At 54.6% G+C, this 17,267-nt stretch overlaps 1 protein-coding gene across 2 annotated transcripts; it reads right to left on the bottom strand.

The window, feature by feature from the left end:
* Positions 1-962: 962 nt before the first annotated feature.
* Positions 963-17,003, bottom strand: SNRNP70 (small nuclear ribonucleoprotein U1 subunit 70). Of its 2 annotated transcripts, none has more exons than XM_036068300.2 (10): positions 16,787-17,003; positions 15,861-16,017; positions 14,479-14,541; positions 14,312-14,366; positions 9,092-9,156; positions 8,864-8,926; positions 8,146-8,227; positions 4,834-4,935; positions 1,884-1,971; positions 963-1,774 (listed from the first exon to the last, which is right to left on the bottom strand). In XM_036068300.2, exons 2-10 carry the CDS (start codon positions 16,005-16,007, stop codon positions 1,150-1,152), a joined length of 1,290 nt encoding a protein of 429 aa, XP_035924193.2. In that variant the 5' UTR covers positions 16,008-16,017; positions 16,787-17,003; the 3' UTR covers positions 963-1,149. The 2 variants fall into 2 exon arrangements, with proteins under 2 accessions (XP_035924193.2, XP_035924190.2); XM_036068297.2 differs by having other exon boundaries at positions 963-1,801; positions 16,787-17,002.
* Positions 17,004-17,267: the final 264 nt, after the last annotated feature.

The following is a 17,267-nucleotide window of genomic DNA, read 5'->3' as shown; positions in this document are numbered from 1 at the left end:
AGGATTTTCTCCATTGCCTGTCATTTTTGCATGTTTATGTAGACCGAGGTAGTTAAAAAGCATAATCCTTGTGCCAGGTTTAGCGGACAGGCTGCCTGTGGGTTATCAGGTCAAGTTTACCTTTAGACTGAGAAACTTTTCAGACACAAAAATAGGTCCTGTATTTGCCTGGGCAGAAGATGCCCGGCTCCTAGGCATCCCGAGGGCTCAAACAGAGGGCAGCTGTTCTGGGCAGAGATTCCGGAGTCTGCTATGCTTGTTGTCTCAAGCCCCTCTGGGGTTCTGCGAGGCTCACTGGCTTCCTTCTCAAGCGGTCACCAGATTGCAGTGTCCTCACCACCACCTTAGTAATCTTCTGTCCGCAAATAGCTGGAATCTCAACTGCTGATGGAACCTCTCCTGGGATTCTTGTTAATCCTCCAGTCATTGGCAGGCATGAGGTGAAAATACTCATGGTGAACTCGCGATCACCAACCGCAGGCCCTTTGCCCTCTTGGCCTCGTGCAGATGCTCTGCGGCCCCCCATCTTATCCCTCTGCAGCTTGCACTCCTAGTTCATCTCCTCAGCCTTTCCCCGCTCTCCCCAACGCAGACGACAGCTTCCCTTTCACGCAAACTTGCAGCTTCCACTGAGCAATCTCGTGTCTAGAACCCCATTCGGCCGCCGAGACAGGGTAGGGACGGCCCCACGGGGAATGTGGAAGACATTTGGAAAAAAAAAAAAAGAGAGAGAGAAGGAAGAAAATCACAAAGGGATCAAAAGTCCTAACGGAGGGAACCCTTGCAGAGCATCTCCTTATCCCATTTTAAGCAGGTCTGGTGTAGTGTGTGTAGCCCCAGCCTTAGGTCAAAAGCCCAAGTCCTTGGCAGGCCCTGGGACACAAACCAAAGTGGGGCTATCAACAGTCAGGTGACGACCTTCAGAGGAAGACATGAAGAGCAGTGAAGAAGAAACCAAGGTGCTCGTTATCAACAGGAAATTAATTTTATTTTTAAATCCGAGGGGCCAGAACAAATAAGGAGACTCCTACCCTTGGCTGGCAAACTTAGGTGGTGGCCGAGAAGGTCGGGGGGAGAGGATGACAGCAGAGGGGTGGACAGGAACACGTCCAAACAGAACCGAGGCGGGGGGGGGGGGGAAGGCCCTCTTCACTCTGGTGCAGCCTCCATCAAATACCCGTTCTCCGGAGCAAGATACCCATCACCTCCCTCAGACTCCATGTACATGTCTCGGCTTTCATTGCCCAGACCCTCCAGCCCGTTGTCCTGGCCGCCACCCCCCCCACCTCGGGCCTCATCCCTGCCCCGTTCACCACCCCGCTCCCCCCGCTTGTGCTCGCGATCCCGGTCTCGGTCACGGTCCCGCCGCCGCTCCCGCTCACTCCGGTGGCTCCGACGTCGTTCCCGGTCACGATCCCGGCCCTTCTCCTCTGGACCATCAGGGCCGTCAGGACCCAGCTCCCCAGGAGGCCCATCGTCAGGAGGCGCATCACCAGCCTCAGAGGGCTCCGCCATGTCGCCACCCCCTCCGCCACCACGCAGCTCCTCCTTGCGCTCCCGCTCCCGACGTGCCCGTTCCCGGCTCCGGCTACTTCGCCGCTTCCGTTCCCGGTCCTTGTCCTTGCTACGCTCCCTGGAGCGCCTCCGCTCCTCCTTGTCGCGACTCCGTGAGCGCCGCCGCCGGTCCCGAGAGCGGGAGCGTCGCCGTTCTCGCTCCTTGTCTCGCTCGCGGCTTCGTTCCCTGCGCTCCCGCTCGCGGTCCCGGTCCCGGTCCCTGTGGGGAAGCGGGGAGGGGCCGGGCCTGGATGAGGTGGGCAGAGGTTTGTGACCGGGCTCCCCCACGTGACCACCCCCATCCCAGGAAACCAGCTGCCCAATCTTACCTCTCATCATAGCGGGAAGTATCGTCCCGGCCCGAATGCCGGATGTTCACGTCGGCCCCGCCTCTTCTGGTCCCACCGAGGCCACCTCCTGGGGTGGGAGCAGGGGAGAGAGGGTCAGTCTGGGCGGGGTGCACAGGGAAGGGAAATGAGGGGCACCAAAGAGCAAAGGGAAGGACTGCAACCACGTTTAACAGGACAGCCATGCTTTACAGAGATGTGAGGACTTTCACGAAGTGCCAGCTGGGAAACACCTGCACTCACACTCCAAAGCGCGTGCTCCTAACCGCTAGGGCACCACCGAGCCCTGCAAACCCTTCCCACTCAGCGGCCTCCTCCCACCAACCACGGCCGGTGCCTTTTTTTTTTTAAAGATTTTTAAGATTTTATCTGAAAGAGTGTAAGTGGGGCAAAGCGCAGGGCACAGAGGGGCAGAGGGAGAGGGAGCAGCTCGATCCCAGGACCCCGAGATCATGACTGGAGCCGAAGGCAGACGCTTAACCCACTGAGCCACCCAGGCGCTCCAAGCCAGTGACCTTTCTAACTGATCTGCCTCAAAGCCTCTGATGGCTTCCCACTGCCCACCTTTCAAACCAGGGGTCCCTGGTTCTTTACGTTCTGGGCGGTTCTCAATCCCCTTCCTTATACTCTCCATCTTCTTTCTGCCCCAGTTGGGATCATTCGTCTCTTTCCCTAGAATCTTACCACCTTCCCTGTGAACTTACTCACCCTTTACACGTTAGCCAGAACATCACTTCCTCGAAAGCTGTCCAGATTCAGCTGTTCCCCACTACACACTCCCAGAACAGGTAGGTTTCCTTCCTGAGACTTCGAGGGGAGCTTCACGTTTATACGTCCGTGAGAGCTGAGGAATGCTGGCCTTTCCCGGCAGACTATTACACACCGTGAAAGTCGGGACTGTGTCTGGCTTTGCTTGTAACCAGCACGTGGTACAGCACCCAGAATATAAAAGTCTATGTACTGCAGTCAGATGACTGACTGAACAACTCTAAGGAGCAACAAAGAGCTCCTTCTGCAGATGGGAAAACAAAGAGTCACATGTCCATGGGGACTTGGGAACGAAGGCGCAGAACTGGGCTAGGGCTCCCAGCCTACTCCAGAACTTGCCCTCTCGTGCACCCTTTTGCACCACAGGGACTGGAAGGAAGCTTCAGTGAGGCAGGCCCGAGTTCCACATACGGAAATGGCTTTTGGCAGTGCCAGGAAAAAGGAGAAAGGCCGCTTGGAGGACAAACATTCTACCCGGGACAGGCAACTACCAGGCATCTGGAACATCACGGGCATGGTGCAGAACAGACTACTGTCTTCAATTTTCAGGTCACGATCCAGCTATGGATCCCATCATCAATTTGATGGCTTGCAACCAATGTATTAAAAAAATAAAATAAAGCAACAGAATATAAAATACTAGTACACACTGCCCGTAGAAAAGATAATTACTGTTCACAAAACTTTTGTTTTGGGTGATATTTTTCCACGGGTATATACTGGGTCAGGAGGTACTGGGGACTGCTATCACAGAGTCTGAATGCGAACTGAACTAGAAGATTCTGGGATTCCAGAATTCTAAAAATAACAGACTCTGGGGCGCCTGGGTGGCTCAGATGGTTAAGCGTCTGCCTTCGGCTCGGGTCATGATCCCAGGGTCCTGGGATCGAGCCCCGCATCGGGCTCCCTGCTCGACGGGAAGCCTGCTTCTCCCTCTCCCGCTCCCCCTACTTGTGTTCCCTCTCTCGCTGTCTCTCTCTCTAATAAATAAATAAAATCTTAAAAAATAATAATAATAATAAAAAATAAATAAAAATAACAGACTGTGAAAAACTCACTCCAGCGCAGAGGAACGCGGGCAAGAGAAGCAGCTAGCTACTGTCGCGAGGCACAGCAGGTGAGCGTGTGGTCTAGGCCGCACAGGCCAGGCCAGGGTGAGAGCAGCGGACAGGGAGGCAGGAGTAAGAGCAGGGAGTACCGCACCGCCTGACGCGTCAGCCTGGGGAGGACCTGCTCTCCTGAAGAGCTGTCACTCACCCCCGCAGGAGGAGGTCCCTCACATGCATGTCTGGATGGCAGCACCGCAGCCCCAGGTGCAGGCCCAACACTGCGCCGTTGAGACCCGACCGCCCCAAAGCACAGAGGCTCACCCAGGACGAGGCGTAAAGCGGAAGCTGCAGAGCAGGCACGGAGCCAGCGCAGGGAAACACGGACCAGTGTGCAGACAGCACGCAAGGTGCAGGCAAAGGGCAGTGATGCCGGACGCGGCTCCGGACAGCTTGAAGGTCTGGCTACTAGGTCCTCTTGAGGCCCAGGGGCATCACACATCTCTGGGCTCCAAAGGACCTCCAGGATTCTCTACCGACAACGCTCCTTTATGTTTTAAAAACCTCAAATGTATTTCTGATACTTGCAACCAAACTGACCTTGACTGACACGGTGAGTAACAATCAGAGACAGACAAAGGCTGGCTGTGTCTTGCTCCTGACTAAAAACACAGTACACAACTGGTAATCAATGAATAAACAAATGAGCAAGAGCAAAGAATACGTGGATGAGAGAGTAACATTTACAAGCCCTACCACGTGCCACTTGCCAAGCTGGGCATCTGGTATGCTGAGCTCAGTGAACTGAGATTATCCCCACTTTCCAGGATAAAGGAAAATGAGGCAGGAAGAGGGGAAATGCACCAGCTAATAACTACACAAGCTGGCATGTGATCCCAGACTTGCCTCTCCAGGCCAGTGCTCCTGCTCCTAATCAGTGACCCAGAATGAGAAGACAGCCACCAGGAACGATGATGGTGACAAGAGGAGCTGGAGGGAGGAAGGGAGGATGTGATGAGCAGCCAGGCAAGCAGAAAGAGGAAGGGAAAACAGAAAGCAGCAGAGAATGCAGAAGGGAGTCAGATCCTCCAGGGCCAGCCCGGGCGGGAAGTGCTCACCTAGCCGCCGGGGCCGCCAGCCCTTCACAGTTCGGCCTCTCTCCACGTCCACAAGGACTCTCCTGCCATCAATCTTCTTGCCATCTGCGTGCTTGTAAGCGGCTGCAACAGATGTGGGGAGGGGGGAGGGGGAGGAGTCCCCAGAGGGTCCTCTAGTCAGGACAGGGCCCAGCTCTGCAGCATCCCCACCCTCACGTCCCCATCAACACACTCTGTGCGCACGCGCACACACACACACACCCACCAGACAGCCAGGCAACTGACAGCCAGACCAACCCTCTCCCAAACCAGGAGGGGCCTGCTCCATCTCGGCACCTGTTTATCACCCCCCAATCACTATTGGGGGGGAGCAAGACCACCCCAACCACCACGCCCCTGGGCTCCCAGGCCCTTCCTGCTCCCACTCGACAGAGCAGCCCCCTCCTGCCCAGGCGGCCATAGTCGCTGCAAAGAAACTGGAGGTTAACTTAAGGCTGGACTCTGCTGTGGGGGAGGGCTCCTCCACAACCCCAGGCATGCACCCTAAAACAACATGCTGGGGGGAGGAGGCCCATCTGGGCCGCTCTGCACCCCAGTTCACACCGGTTATCCTTTTTGTTTTTTGTGTTTTTTTGGGGGGGGGCGGAGGTGAGCGTGGGAGGAACAGACATCAGAACAGAAAATGAACCAGAAAAGGGTGGGAGAAATCTTTAGGAGATGGCAGGGAGCAGAAGGGTGGGTTATGGTGCTCCCAGGAGGCCTGGAGGGGCCCCCTACAGCAGCTGGGGGAGAGGGAAAGTGGAGGGAGGCATGGGAGGCGTGCGGTGCTCCTGACAATTCCTGCCTTACCTGAGCCGACTGACTGCCACCCAATCCCAGCCCCCATCCCATCTCTCCCTCCACACCCCTAGCTCAACACACGCTGGGAGGCCAACCCCAGCCGGAGCCTCTCGGGAAGGGTGAGGAGTAGAGGGGGAGATTCGGGGAGAGGCATGTTCCTGCTCTTGGGCAGGGCACAGCAATGGGCAGGCCCGATCCCGGGCCTGTCTCACACGGGGCATCAGGAAGGCCAAAAAAGTCCGTTTCCCACCCCCAGCCCTGGCCTAGGGGGTTGTCCTCAACCAACCACAATACCCTGCCCCGCCCCAGCCCTCTCCCCCCCAAATACAACCAGAGGAAGAGAAAAAGGTGCCATTTACCGATGCCGGCCTTGCGGGTGTCCAAACCGAGCGGGATGGGGGGGGCTCGGCAACTCCTGGGGGCCTGGCGAGGAGGCGGGCTTCCCGGGGGGGGACACGGGACCGCTTACCTGGAGCCCCCAAGCTTACCTGAGCACGCGCACAGACCCCACACCCACCACCATGGGGTCAGCTAAAGCTACAGGGAAGGGAAGTGGGGGGTTCTAGGGAGCCACAGAGAGGGAGAGGAACCACATCTCCTGCACCACCTGGAGACAGGCAGAGGAAGTGGTGGACCCCAAAAAACACTCATGGAGGCCTTGAAAGAGGGGGAGACAAGGATTAACATCAAGTCTAGGAGCTGGTAAAGCCCTGGGACTAGCTTGTTGAATTTAAAAAGAAGGCCGGGGAGGCCTTAGCGAACCTGTCCGCCCTCACCTTCCCAGTAAAGTCCACACTAAACTAGGCACACGCCCCACCCCCTCGCAGCACATACAAGGACTTTTCCACCTCGAATTCCACACTCCCTCCCACCACCTGCCACTCAAAGGCTGGCACACAAGGGGACAGCCTGGGGGGTCCAGGAGATGGAGTGCTGCCCGTGATTTGAGGAGAAGGGGCCGTTTGGCCCCCGAACCCAGAGGAGGATAGTGGGAGAAAGGGATTTAAGGACCGGGAACACAGTCAAGCAAAGGAACCCTGCTCTGGTTCAGTGTCCCAAACCCCAGAAGAGGCCCAACCCAGGAGTACCAACAAAAGAAACCATGTGACATGTGTACTTCTAGGCTTCTCTTTCTCTCCCTCTCTTAGGTCTCTAGACAGTGGAAGGGTCTTAATTAAAATCTACAACACCTTCAGCTGCTTGCAGCCTGTCACTCGATCCCTCCCACACCCCAATCCCCAATTCCATGCACTCTGCAGAGCCGCTGGGCACCAGAGCCCTTTGGTAGGCCTCAACCATGATAAGGCAGACAGAAAAGGGGCACAGCACCCTGAGTCTAGCAACCAAAAAGATTCTCCAGGGCCACCACAGTGACAGCCCCACAGAAGCACGGGGGCTGGGAGCAAAGGGTTGAAGGGTTCCACATGGAGCCCTCGCCCTAGTGCGTCCTGTCTTCAATATTCCCGTAACCTTGCCGCTGACGTCATGAAGCCAGGTAAGTCGGGGGTTGGGTGGAGCCCAACTGGAGAGGCCAGCTGCCTTTCCCATCAGGGTTCATCCTTCCCTTCCTGGGATCAGCAAGATTATCAGAGAGCATATACGGATTGGGGGAAGGGGCGGCAGGAGGGACAAAGGGCACCCAAACAAGGAAAGGGTTCTGGGTGCGGGGAGGCTGAGGGGGCGACTGGGGATGGGAGGAGGGCCTCACTGCTCCTGAGCTGCCTGGCTAAGCTGGGCTGGTGTGCGGTGCTGAGTGATCTTACCCATGATACAAACCCTTATACCAACCATACACTGAGGTGTTGTAAGGGGAGCGTAAGCATCAGCTGCAAGCCAGCTGCGTGGTGGCTGCAGTGACAATAAGAACAGTCAATTAATACGGCGGCCCCTGGACACGCCGCAGCCCTGCCCACCCCCACCCACCCATCCCTGCCCATGTGGACGCCGCCGCAGCCTCAAAGGGGGCTTTGGAGATGTGGGGGCAGGCGCTAAACACGCCTACCAACCCACTGCCCGCTGAGGAACAGGGTGGGGGGCCAGGGGTGGGGAGGTGGAGGGTCGGGTGGCCCAGCCCCAGCTCTGCTGGGGGGAAGAGAGGGCAGGTCCAAAGGCCAGTCCTCATTCCAACCTGGCCGCCCCCAACTATGGTGGGGGGAATGGGGAGAGTCTCCCCGAACATCCGACCCCTCCCCCCCACCTCCAGCTGGCCCCAGCCCCCACCCAGTTCCCTCCTTGGCCCTGAGGTTCAACGTGTGACACTTACCTCCCCAGGTTCACACACACACACACGTTGTGGGGGATTTTGGTTTTTGTTTTTTAAAAAACACGTATATATAAAAAAAAAAAAGATATATCAGAAACAGAGGGAGGAGGAGAAGAGACATCGCTAATGTCAGGTTTGGCAGGGTGGGGGTGGGGACAGACGACGGGAAGGGGCTGGGCAGCAGAGAAGAGAGAGGGTCAGAGGGCAGGGCTCAGGCCGGAGGTACTCACAGTGCATGTCTCGCTCATGTTCGTACTCGATGAAGGCATAGCCACGGGGCTTTCCTGACCGCTTACTGTAGACCATGTGTATCTGGCGGCGGTGGGGGGGAGATTAGTTCTCAGACAAGGAAGTCCCACCCATTCAGTCGCAAAGCCTGCGTGCTGCCAGCGACAGATGCCTCAGACCCTCTCCCTGTCCTCAAGAGCCCAGAGTGACTGACGCTCTCCCGGCGGGCGCCGGGCTCGGCAGTGTGTGCGCACAATGACCTCCAGCGCTCACGACTGCCCAGAGCACTTAAGTGATTTTTCAGTGAATTCAAGACACGTCAGTAATACATAAAGCCTTGCTCTAAAACAAGAGTCAGCACGCACATTTCTGCTTTTTCTCTAAAGGGCCAGACAGCAGACACTTCCGGCTCTGAGGGCCTTACAGCAGCGGCAGCCGCCAGCAAACAGATGGGCTTGGCTGGGCACCAATAAGCCTTTATTTACAAACGGTAAATCCGCAGTTTGCCTACCCGTATCCTAAATCAACAAAAAGCAGCCCTTACTTAATTCCACTCCTGCTACCCAAAGTCGGCTGCGTGTTAGCGCAGTCAGAATGTGAACGCAGGCCACGGCCTCTGAAGCCCCGCAATGAGGGGACGCATGCTCGGAGCCGGGAGCCGGCCTTCTCCCTCCCCCCACCCCGCTCCACTTCAAGCAGCCGAGGCCCCAGTTCACTCACTCTTTTGATGGGTCCGTACACCTCAAACTCTCTCCGGAGCTTGGATTCTGTCGTGTCATAGTTCTACCAGGAGACAGATACAAAGTTAAGTGGGAGAAGTGAGCCATCCCAAAGCCCTCAGAACATTCCAGGACTTAGCCTATTGTCCTTTGTCCCACACCCAAGCTCTCAGCAGCCCAGGGTTCTAGGCTCCTCTGGGGCTCCAGGGGTGGGGAGCTTGGGACTCACCACTCTAGCCACAAAGAGAGTCTTGAAGGCATCACCCTGAGCATTGGGATCATTGTGAGGGTCCCCTGTGCAGGAAGAACACAATGCGTAAGTAAGTACAAGACGTCAACAGTCTCACACAGCCAGACAGACACAGAATGGCAGAGGCCGGTTAGAGAGAAGAAAACCGTTGGTGACTGGAGACCTTGGGCATGCTCCTCTCTCCAGCTTCCCTCCAGCGGCCTTGTATCCGAGTAGCCAATTCAGGCCAATGGGAGAACGGGATAGGCTGACTTCGAGCTGACTGGATGGAGCCAGCCTAAATGCCATTTCAGACCTACACGTGCGAAGGTTCCAGTCCCTTCCAGATGAAGACTGGGCATCTCTGCGGAGGCAGCCCCATCACTCCAGGTGCCTTTTCCTCCCTCACCGGCAGGGCCGCACCACCACCCGACGGCACAGCTTGCACCTGCAGCCCACGGGGAAACCGTAGATCCAAGGCTGGCAGAGAGGCCAGGAGAGCCCGAGCCTTGCTTTCTTCCCTATGCACCACAGCCTCTGTGCCTCAGGGAAAAAGCCAGGGCACAAAATGCTGATCAGATTCTTACTCCCACAAGGCCACTGAAGAATAACCATCTCTACAGACAGGAACCAAAATCTATTACAAATCTCATTCCAGAGGTGATTCTGATGGCTCAGGCCTGGGAAGAAGTCCTTTTCAGACTATGGTGACCCAACCCCACACGATGGCCCTCGACTCCCGCCAGGGCCCCAGAGGCACCCTGCCCAGTGCCCAGCGGAGGCGGCTCTTCCATGACATAGTGCTACCCTCAGAATGACCTGCCGTGTTGTGCGGGAATAGGAGAAAAAGAACGTTAATAATTTATTACACACGTAATTAGGCCCTGACACTGTGCTGGATGCTGAGGATTAATCATTTTGCAAATGGAAACAAAACCAGCCCCTGAAGCACAGAAGAGGAAAAAGCGTCAGAGCAGCAAAGAGGGCCAAGCCGGCTTTACACTCCAGCCTGACCTCACAGGCCAGGGGTTCTAACTACCCGGCTCCATGCTGAACGTCTAGGCACGAGCTTCTCAGGAAGATAGTCTAGGTGTTGCAAGAAACCAGAGAAATAAAGTTCTAGATTTGTCTCCTGTGAGAGGACTACCTCACAAACATAAATGAAATACAAGGGGCGCCTGGGTGGCTCAGTCGTTAAGCGTCTGCCTTCGGCTCAGGTCATGATCCCAGGGTCCTGGGATCGAGCCCCGCATCAAGCTCCCTGCTCGACGGGAAGCCTGCTTCTCCCTCTCCCACTCCCCCTGCTTGTGTTCCCTCTCTCGCTGTGTCTCTGTCAAATAAATAAATAAAAATCTTAAAAAAAAAAAAGAAATACAAGGTGCCTTTAGAGAATTTACTAAAAACCAGCGGACTGAACCCACATTTAAAGGAGTAATTCCCTGGAAACTGATGGCAGCCTTTGAAGACAATGCCATCTTTGAGCCTGCCCCCTTTGGTGCTCACCCTACCTCATCCCTCCACGCTGTCATTTTCTGTGCCTTGGTCCCTCAGTCTGCACCGGGCCACTCTCATCCATTCACCTAACAGGTACCTATTAAGTACTAACAAGCGCCTGCGACTGTCATTAAGGTGTCGGGGATTCCACAGTGAACGAGACAAAAAAAGACCCTTGCCCTCTTAGAGATCAGACATGAATGCAGGGAGGCTAACTGTAAACAAGGTAAAGAAACCATCTAATTTTATCAGAAAGTGACAGACCCAGGCAGAAGAGCAGTAAGGGGAAGGTCAGGAAAGGCCTCACTGGGATGAGGACGTCTGACTGAAGACCTGCGAGTCTCATGGCAGCAACAGGAAACACATCTGCCAACAGCAGGCAGCAGGTGGTCGAACAGGTGCAGCAGCCGCGAGACCGCCAAGCCAATTGCTGCCTGGGGGAGCGACTTCGGGGCGGGCCCTGCTGCAACACCGCGGCAGCTCGGTAGTTCCTGCCTATGCAAGGGGCCCCCCGAGTGTGACTAAAGGCAAAAACTAGTGCAGCCGAGCCAAGAGTACCCCTGTACCTGAAAAAAGAACATGTCAGCACAATGACGGTGGCAGAGCACTAGAGTCGGTGGGCAGTTCACCAGTCAGCGCACATGCGCACATACCCACAGCGCTCCCCCGTGCTGGCAACTCTGCCCCTGGGAAATCCTTGGCTAAAGGGATTATCTAGGTAGCAACCCAGGGCAGGGGCTCAAAGAACTGTCCTGTGCGGTGGGGAAACCTCATGAGACTTTTGGATGGTGGGGAAAGTATCTCAGAACTCTCTCTTGGGAAGCATATTAGGCCTCAACAAGCCTCAATTTTCCTTGTCTTAAAAATAGGAGTAATAGGGGCGCCTGGGTGGCTCAGTTGTTGAGCGTCTGCCTTCGGCTCAGGTCATGATCCCAGGGTCCTGGGATCGAGCCCCACATCGGGCTCCCTGCTCGGCGGGAAGCCTGCTTCTCCCTCTCCCACTCCCCCTGCTTGTGTTCCTGCTCTCACGCTCTGTCAAATAAAGAAATAAAATCTTAAAAAAAAAAAAAATAGGAGTAATAACCCCTGCCATGCCTGGAAGCTGTGAGAAATCAATAATTTGAATTACACCAACTGCTTTGGAAGGGACGAAGTCCCCTCAAAGGGCAGCTGTTAGTTGCGACAAGGCACAGCAAGCTTCTGTAGTGGGGACAGAGGCTCCCGGGGGCATAAAAACCCTAATGTACTTGATCCATTCTTTTTTCTTTTCAATTATGCAGAAGTCCAAACACCTAGGGAAGCAGAGAACCTCCAGGAACCAGCTTCAATTATCAACGCTTGGCCACATTCGTTTCATCTGTACTCCCATCCCACCAAAATATTTTAAATCAAACCCCAAATATACCATTTCCGTCTCTAGCAGAGACTTTTTAAGAAGCCAGAACCACCATACTGTTACTGCACCTTAACACGTTATGTTAGTTCCTTAACTGGAGACCTGTGTTCAAATGCCAGTTGTTTCAAAACTGGATGTTTATAGTTAGCTCATTTAGATCCGGATCCTAACAAGCTCCACACATACCATGTGGTTGCCAGAGCTTTTGATTCTTTAATCCATTCAATCCACTCCCTGCCCTTTTTCCTTGTCATTTATTGCCTAAAGAAACTGGGATACAAGTTTGTCATATAAATTTCGCACAGTGAATTTGGCTGATTGCACCTTCATGGTGTCATTTAACACATCGACCCCATTCTCAAAGGGGGGGAAATAACTTCCAAGGGGACAAGTGATTTACCCAAGGTCACCTGGCTATAAGTGGCAGAATCGGGGTTAAAGTGCACATGGGTCAGATTGCAAGGCCGGTGCCCTAGCAATGGAGTGAAAAGACTCCCCAGACTAACTGCTGCCAATAATTCCGTGTGCCAGGTCCTACAGGGGCTGGGGCTGTCACAGAGAGCAAATCCCATCCAAACCCTGCTCTCTCGGAGCAACCGTGAACCTCCAGTAGAGAGAGATTCTCTTCAAATCCCCCGTGCAGACCGAAGTGACCAACCTGCAGCGGGACTCAGGGCTTTCAGCACACAACGTGACTCAACCTGAGCAAGGAAGTCCTGGAAGGTTTCCTTGAAAAGTAACAGCCGAACAGGGACACAAAGGGCTGCTACACACAAACCAAGGCGTCATCACAGACTGGGGGAACAGCCTGGGCAAAAGCCCAATGACAGGAGACCATCCAGCAAGAATGAGGCATAAGAAAAAGTGACTGTGGCTAGAGCAGGAAGGGAGCATGGTGCCCAACGTGCCTGAGCAAGAAAGAGACTTTGGTCTTTATGCCGACAGCAAAAGGAAGCTGTTAGAAAAAGGTAGAGTCGGACTTAAAGACCCAAAGAACTTGGTGGAGACAGAGCTGTAGATAAACCAGTTAGACTGTTACTGTGTATCCGAGCAGGAGGCGATTTGGGTGGTGGTGGACAGAGAAAAGTGTCAGATTTGGGACAGAGAGTAACAGGGACAGGTCGTGGTGACAAGCTGGGGAAAGGAGGAAAAAAAGTGTTAAAAGCAAAGTGGGTGGCCCACGATAGAGATCATGACTTGCAAGGCTGCATGGCCGTGTTCCACTGACAAAAACATCCAAGGAAACCAGGTTGGTGGGAAGAGGAAATTCTGAATGCGGTTTGGACATAGAGTCTGAGATGCAGCAGTCAGTGCTCAGAGAGCTCTCAGCTAGATATCCAGGTCTTTAGATGTTAGGCATCTGGGGTCGCCTGGGTGGCTCAGTCAGTTACGCGTCTGACTCTTGATTTAGGCTCAGGTCATGATCTTGGGGTTGTGAAATCAAGCCCTGCATCAGGCTCCATGCTCAGCCGGGTTCTGCTTGGGATTCTCTCCCTCTGCCCCTCCCCTCAGTTAACACCCGCTCACACTCTCTCAAAAATTAAATAACAACATATTTTTTAAAAAAAATGTTGGGATGCCTGGGTGGCTGAGTTGGTTAAGTGTCTGCCTTCGGCTTAAGTCACGATCCCAGGGTCCTGGGATCGAGTCCTGCACCGGGCTCCTTGCTCAATGGAGAGCCCGCTTCTCCCTCTGCCTGCCGCTCCTCCTGCTTGTGCTCACTCTCTCTCTGACAAATAAATAAAATCTTAAAAAAAAAAAAAAAAAGTTAGGCATCTGCATAATTGCCCTGAGAAAACACGCCACTCCAGGGACTAAGGTCTAAAGAGATGGGATTCACCAGCCTCACAGGTGTGGAAGGGAAGCCCAAGCCTTCTGACTGTAAAGCCCTTGCTCTAACAAGACAGGGCCATCTGAGATTGATGTGACCCTCTTGTGAAGTCTGGTTAATGGCTATAATGTATCTGGTCCTGTGTTTCAATTCCTCCCGTACCTGGAAGGGATGGAAAACTCCCAGCAGGAGGGTCAAGGAGCAAAAGTGGAGCCGTTAACTGCTTCACTGCTTCAGCCTGTGACACCGAACCGGGTTGTGGTAGCCCCTCCCAGTGCGCTCCCCGGTAGGACACGCAGCCCAAGGTCCCAAGGCTCACTTCCCGCCAACCCAAACCCCATGCTGTACTCCTTAAATGCCTAAACCACAGTGTTCAGCCAACTTTGTGGGCTAAAAAGTGAACCATCACACCTTCCCATATTAGGTCCACTGGGGTGGATCAGTGGGGGAGAAACACAAGAGGGTTTGAAGAAGAAATGGGAGAGGAAGAGAAACTTACACATTTTTAGCTCTGTCTCCACTTCCTGCTGTCGCCGCTCAATCTTTTCTCGTCTCTGTCAGGAGAAAGGTGGACAACTGAATGCAGATAGAAGTGCCCTGATGTCAGGGAACATCCTGGAGAAAGTGGCAAAAAAGATACAGGGCCAACAGGTGAAAATGACATACCTTTCTCTCCATGCGTTCCTCCCGAGTTTCTGCTCGAGTCGGGGGAGGGGCATCTCGAGGGTCCTGGGAACAAGAAGAGAGGTGACAGGGTGGGAGGAACAGGGGGTTGCAAGGGACACCCATCCAGAAAACAATCAGCACCTCAGGCACTCACCGCCGCCCCCAAACACACAAGCAAACATGGGACAGTTCCCAGGCCAGTGGAGGTGGGGGAGTGGACCAATGCTATCCACAAACCGTTGCTGGTCTGTCACAAGGGAAGTACAGAAATCAGAAGAATTCAGAAAATTCTACAGCAACAGGATAAAATAGCTCTATGCCCACCAAACCTAATAAAAATTTGATCTTTTATTCTGTAGTCTTTCTTTAAAAGATACAGGATAATCAAAATCACTCCTTTGTATTTATCAACTTCACTCTGCAAAAGATTTGTCCTTTATCACAGAGATCAGGACCAGGGTTGAAGCAAAAGGACTTGACAGTGCAGCCCAGGAGCAGTAACTGGACACCTTCTGAGGGCCAGGGTAGTTCTCGAAGGGCTCACCAACCGCTCATGAAACTGTAACTGCCACATGACCCGCATCATCAAGGGTGCCACGGGCCTGTAGCCATTAAATTAGTTTAATTAGCTAATAACATTTCCCCAGGACCGGTTCACCAAGGGTGGCAAATCCTACTGAAGAACCAGCCTTCTGTTATCTCTCCACGACCTTCTGCTCTGCAGCTTCCTCCACCTTCAGCTGGCCCTTTCTTGACACCAGAACTGGCCTCCACTGACTCCTGGCTGTGTGCCAGCACTTCTCAGGTGTGCCCTGATGCACCTCTGATGTTGTTTCCCCCAGTTTACAAATGAAAAGACGGAGGCCCAAAAGCCCAAGTCACGTATTTGTGTTTATCCTGCAGTTGCAGAGCTGAAATCCTCAAGCTCATATGAACATCATCCTATTAATAACAAAACTGGTGAACATGGTTAACATTGATGATTGCCGACTACTTGGTGCCAAGCCCTATACCAAGTTTTGCAGTTAATTTCCTGCCAATATTACGAGGAAAATACTATTATCCCCTTGCTAAAAATGAAGAAATCAACTAAGAGAATACACCACTTGCTCAAGGTCACACAGCTGATAAACGGTGTGGGCTGAGGACTGCCTGACTCTAGAGCCTGAATCCTCAACTTCTAGTTACTGAATTCTCAAAAAAAAAAAACAACACAACACTACAAGGGATACACTATCAACCCCATTTAAGACAGAGGATCAGAAAGAGTGAGTCCCCTGCCTAAATCACACTGCTAGAAAATGGCCAGAAACTGGACTCCCAAATCCAGCTCCGTGGCCCCCTAGAACCCAAACCATTCCAAGACTGCTCAGTGAACTCACCTCAAACTCTCGGATGTAGGGCGCAATGCCACAGTAAGGTTGATTGTGGTGTTTTTCATGTGGCAGTTTCTCCAAGGGTGGCAGGTATGGGATAGGGTCGCGGGGAGCAAAGAGGGCCAGAAGGTTGGGCGGCAGGAACTGGGTCATCTTGCCAAGTCTGAGAGCAGAAGCAGGACAGCCTTATGTTAGGGTGACCGGGTAGAGAGAAGGCCCCTACAATCTCCTGACTCCCAAGAAAACAGAGATCGCAGGGGCAAGGTCTCAGCATGAAAAAAGGTTCTGTAAGAACACGGGAGTGACCCAACGGCTCAGGGGAAAGGCATCAGTCTGAATGAGAAATCAGGTTCTTGGGGAGAGGGCGGTGTGAGGGCCGGGAAAGGCCGGTCAGAGAAACAAAGACTGAAAAAGAGTTTCTGAGTAATTAAGTGTCAGAGTCCCGAGCAAGGAGCCGTGGGGCTGAGAGGCTCCCTGGGAGCGTGCGGCGGACTCAAGGATCCTTACGACGGAGGTCCAAAGCAATGGCGGCTGGGGGGGGGGGTCCCACACCCTGGAGAACAGGTTATGGGGGCGGGAGTCGCAGGAAGTCTCCGATCAAGGGAAGAGGCTCAGAAGCAACAACACCTCGAGCCAGGGGCTTGTGGGTAATAGATCCAGGCCCCCCACAGACGAAAGGAATTGTGGGTAAGGGTCCAGGCCGCCGCGGAGGCAAGGGAGAAAAAGACAACACGCCGCAAGGGCCTGTGGGTAAGGGACCCCGGGAGAGCTGCGGGAAGAAGGCCTAGGTGCCCAGAGGGCTCTGGGTAAGGGGTGCAGAGAGGTGCGGTGGCGCGGGAAGGAGGCCCGGCCGCGGGGAAAAGACTGGGGCCCACCGCAGGGGGTTGTGGGTAGCGGCTCCACACCCGGTAAGGCTACTCGGTCACACTCACCCGCCGCGCGGCGCCCTCCTCGGCCTGGCGACGGTCCGGGGGCTCGCGGCGGCTGCGGCGGCCCCTCAGCAGCAGGGACTCCTGCTCTGCCTTCGACTCCGGCGGCGTCTGCGTCCGTCTGCCTTCGTCGCCCGCCCAGCGCGCGCACCAGGCCGCTGCTCACGAGCCCGCGCGGCCTCGGCTCGCGACAGGGGAAAGGGGTGGAACAAGTCTCAAATCCCTCCGCCCTCCGCGCTGCGCACGCGCCGCGCGACTAAGCACAACCCACACAGACGGACCTGGCGTCGCCGCGGGCACTGCGCACGCGCCAGGTCACTTCCCCGCCCCCGGGCCCCTTAAACTCCTTTGCCGAGGTGGGCTGCAGGCCGCAGTGCGCACGCGGGTAGCGCACCAAGCAGTAACCCTGTCTACCTTGCGCCTTCGGCTCCAACCGACTCTAAGCGCGAGACTCCTCGATGCTCCGCCCCTTTCCCCCAACACA

This window comes from Halichoerus grypus, chromosome 15, assembly GCF_964656455.1.
Source record: "Halichoerus grypus chromosome 15, mHalGry1.hap1.1, whole genome shotgun sequence".
Classification (NCBI taxonomy): domain Eukaryota; kingdom Metazoa; phylum Chordata; class Mammalia; order Carnivora; family Phocidae; genus Halichoerus; species Halichoerus grypus.
This window is presented reverse-complemented; position numbering and strand designations above follow the sequence as displayed.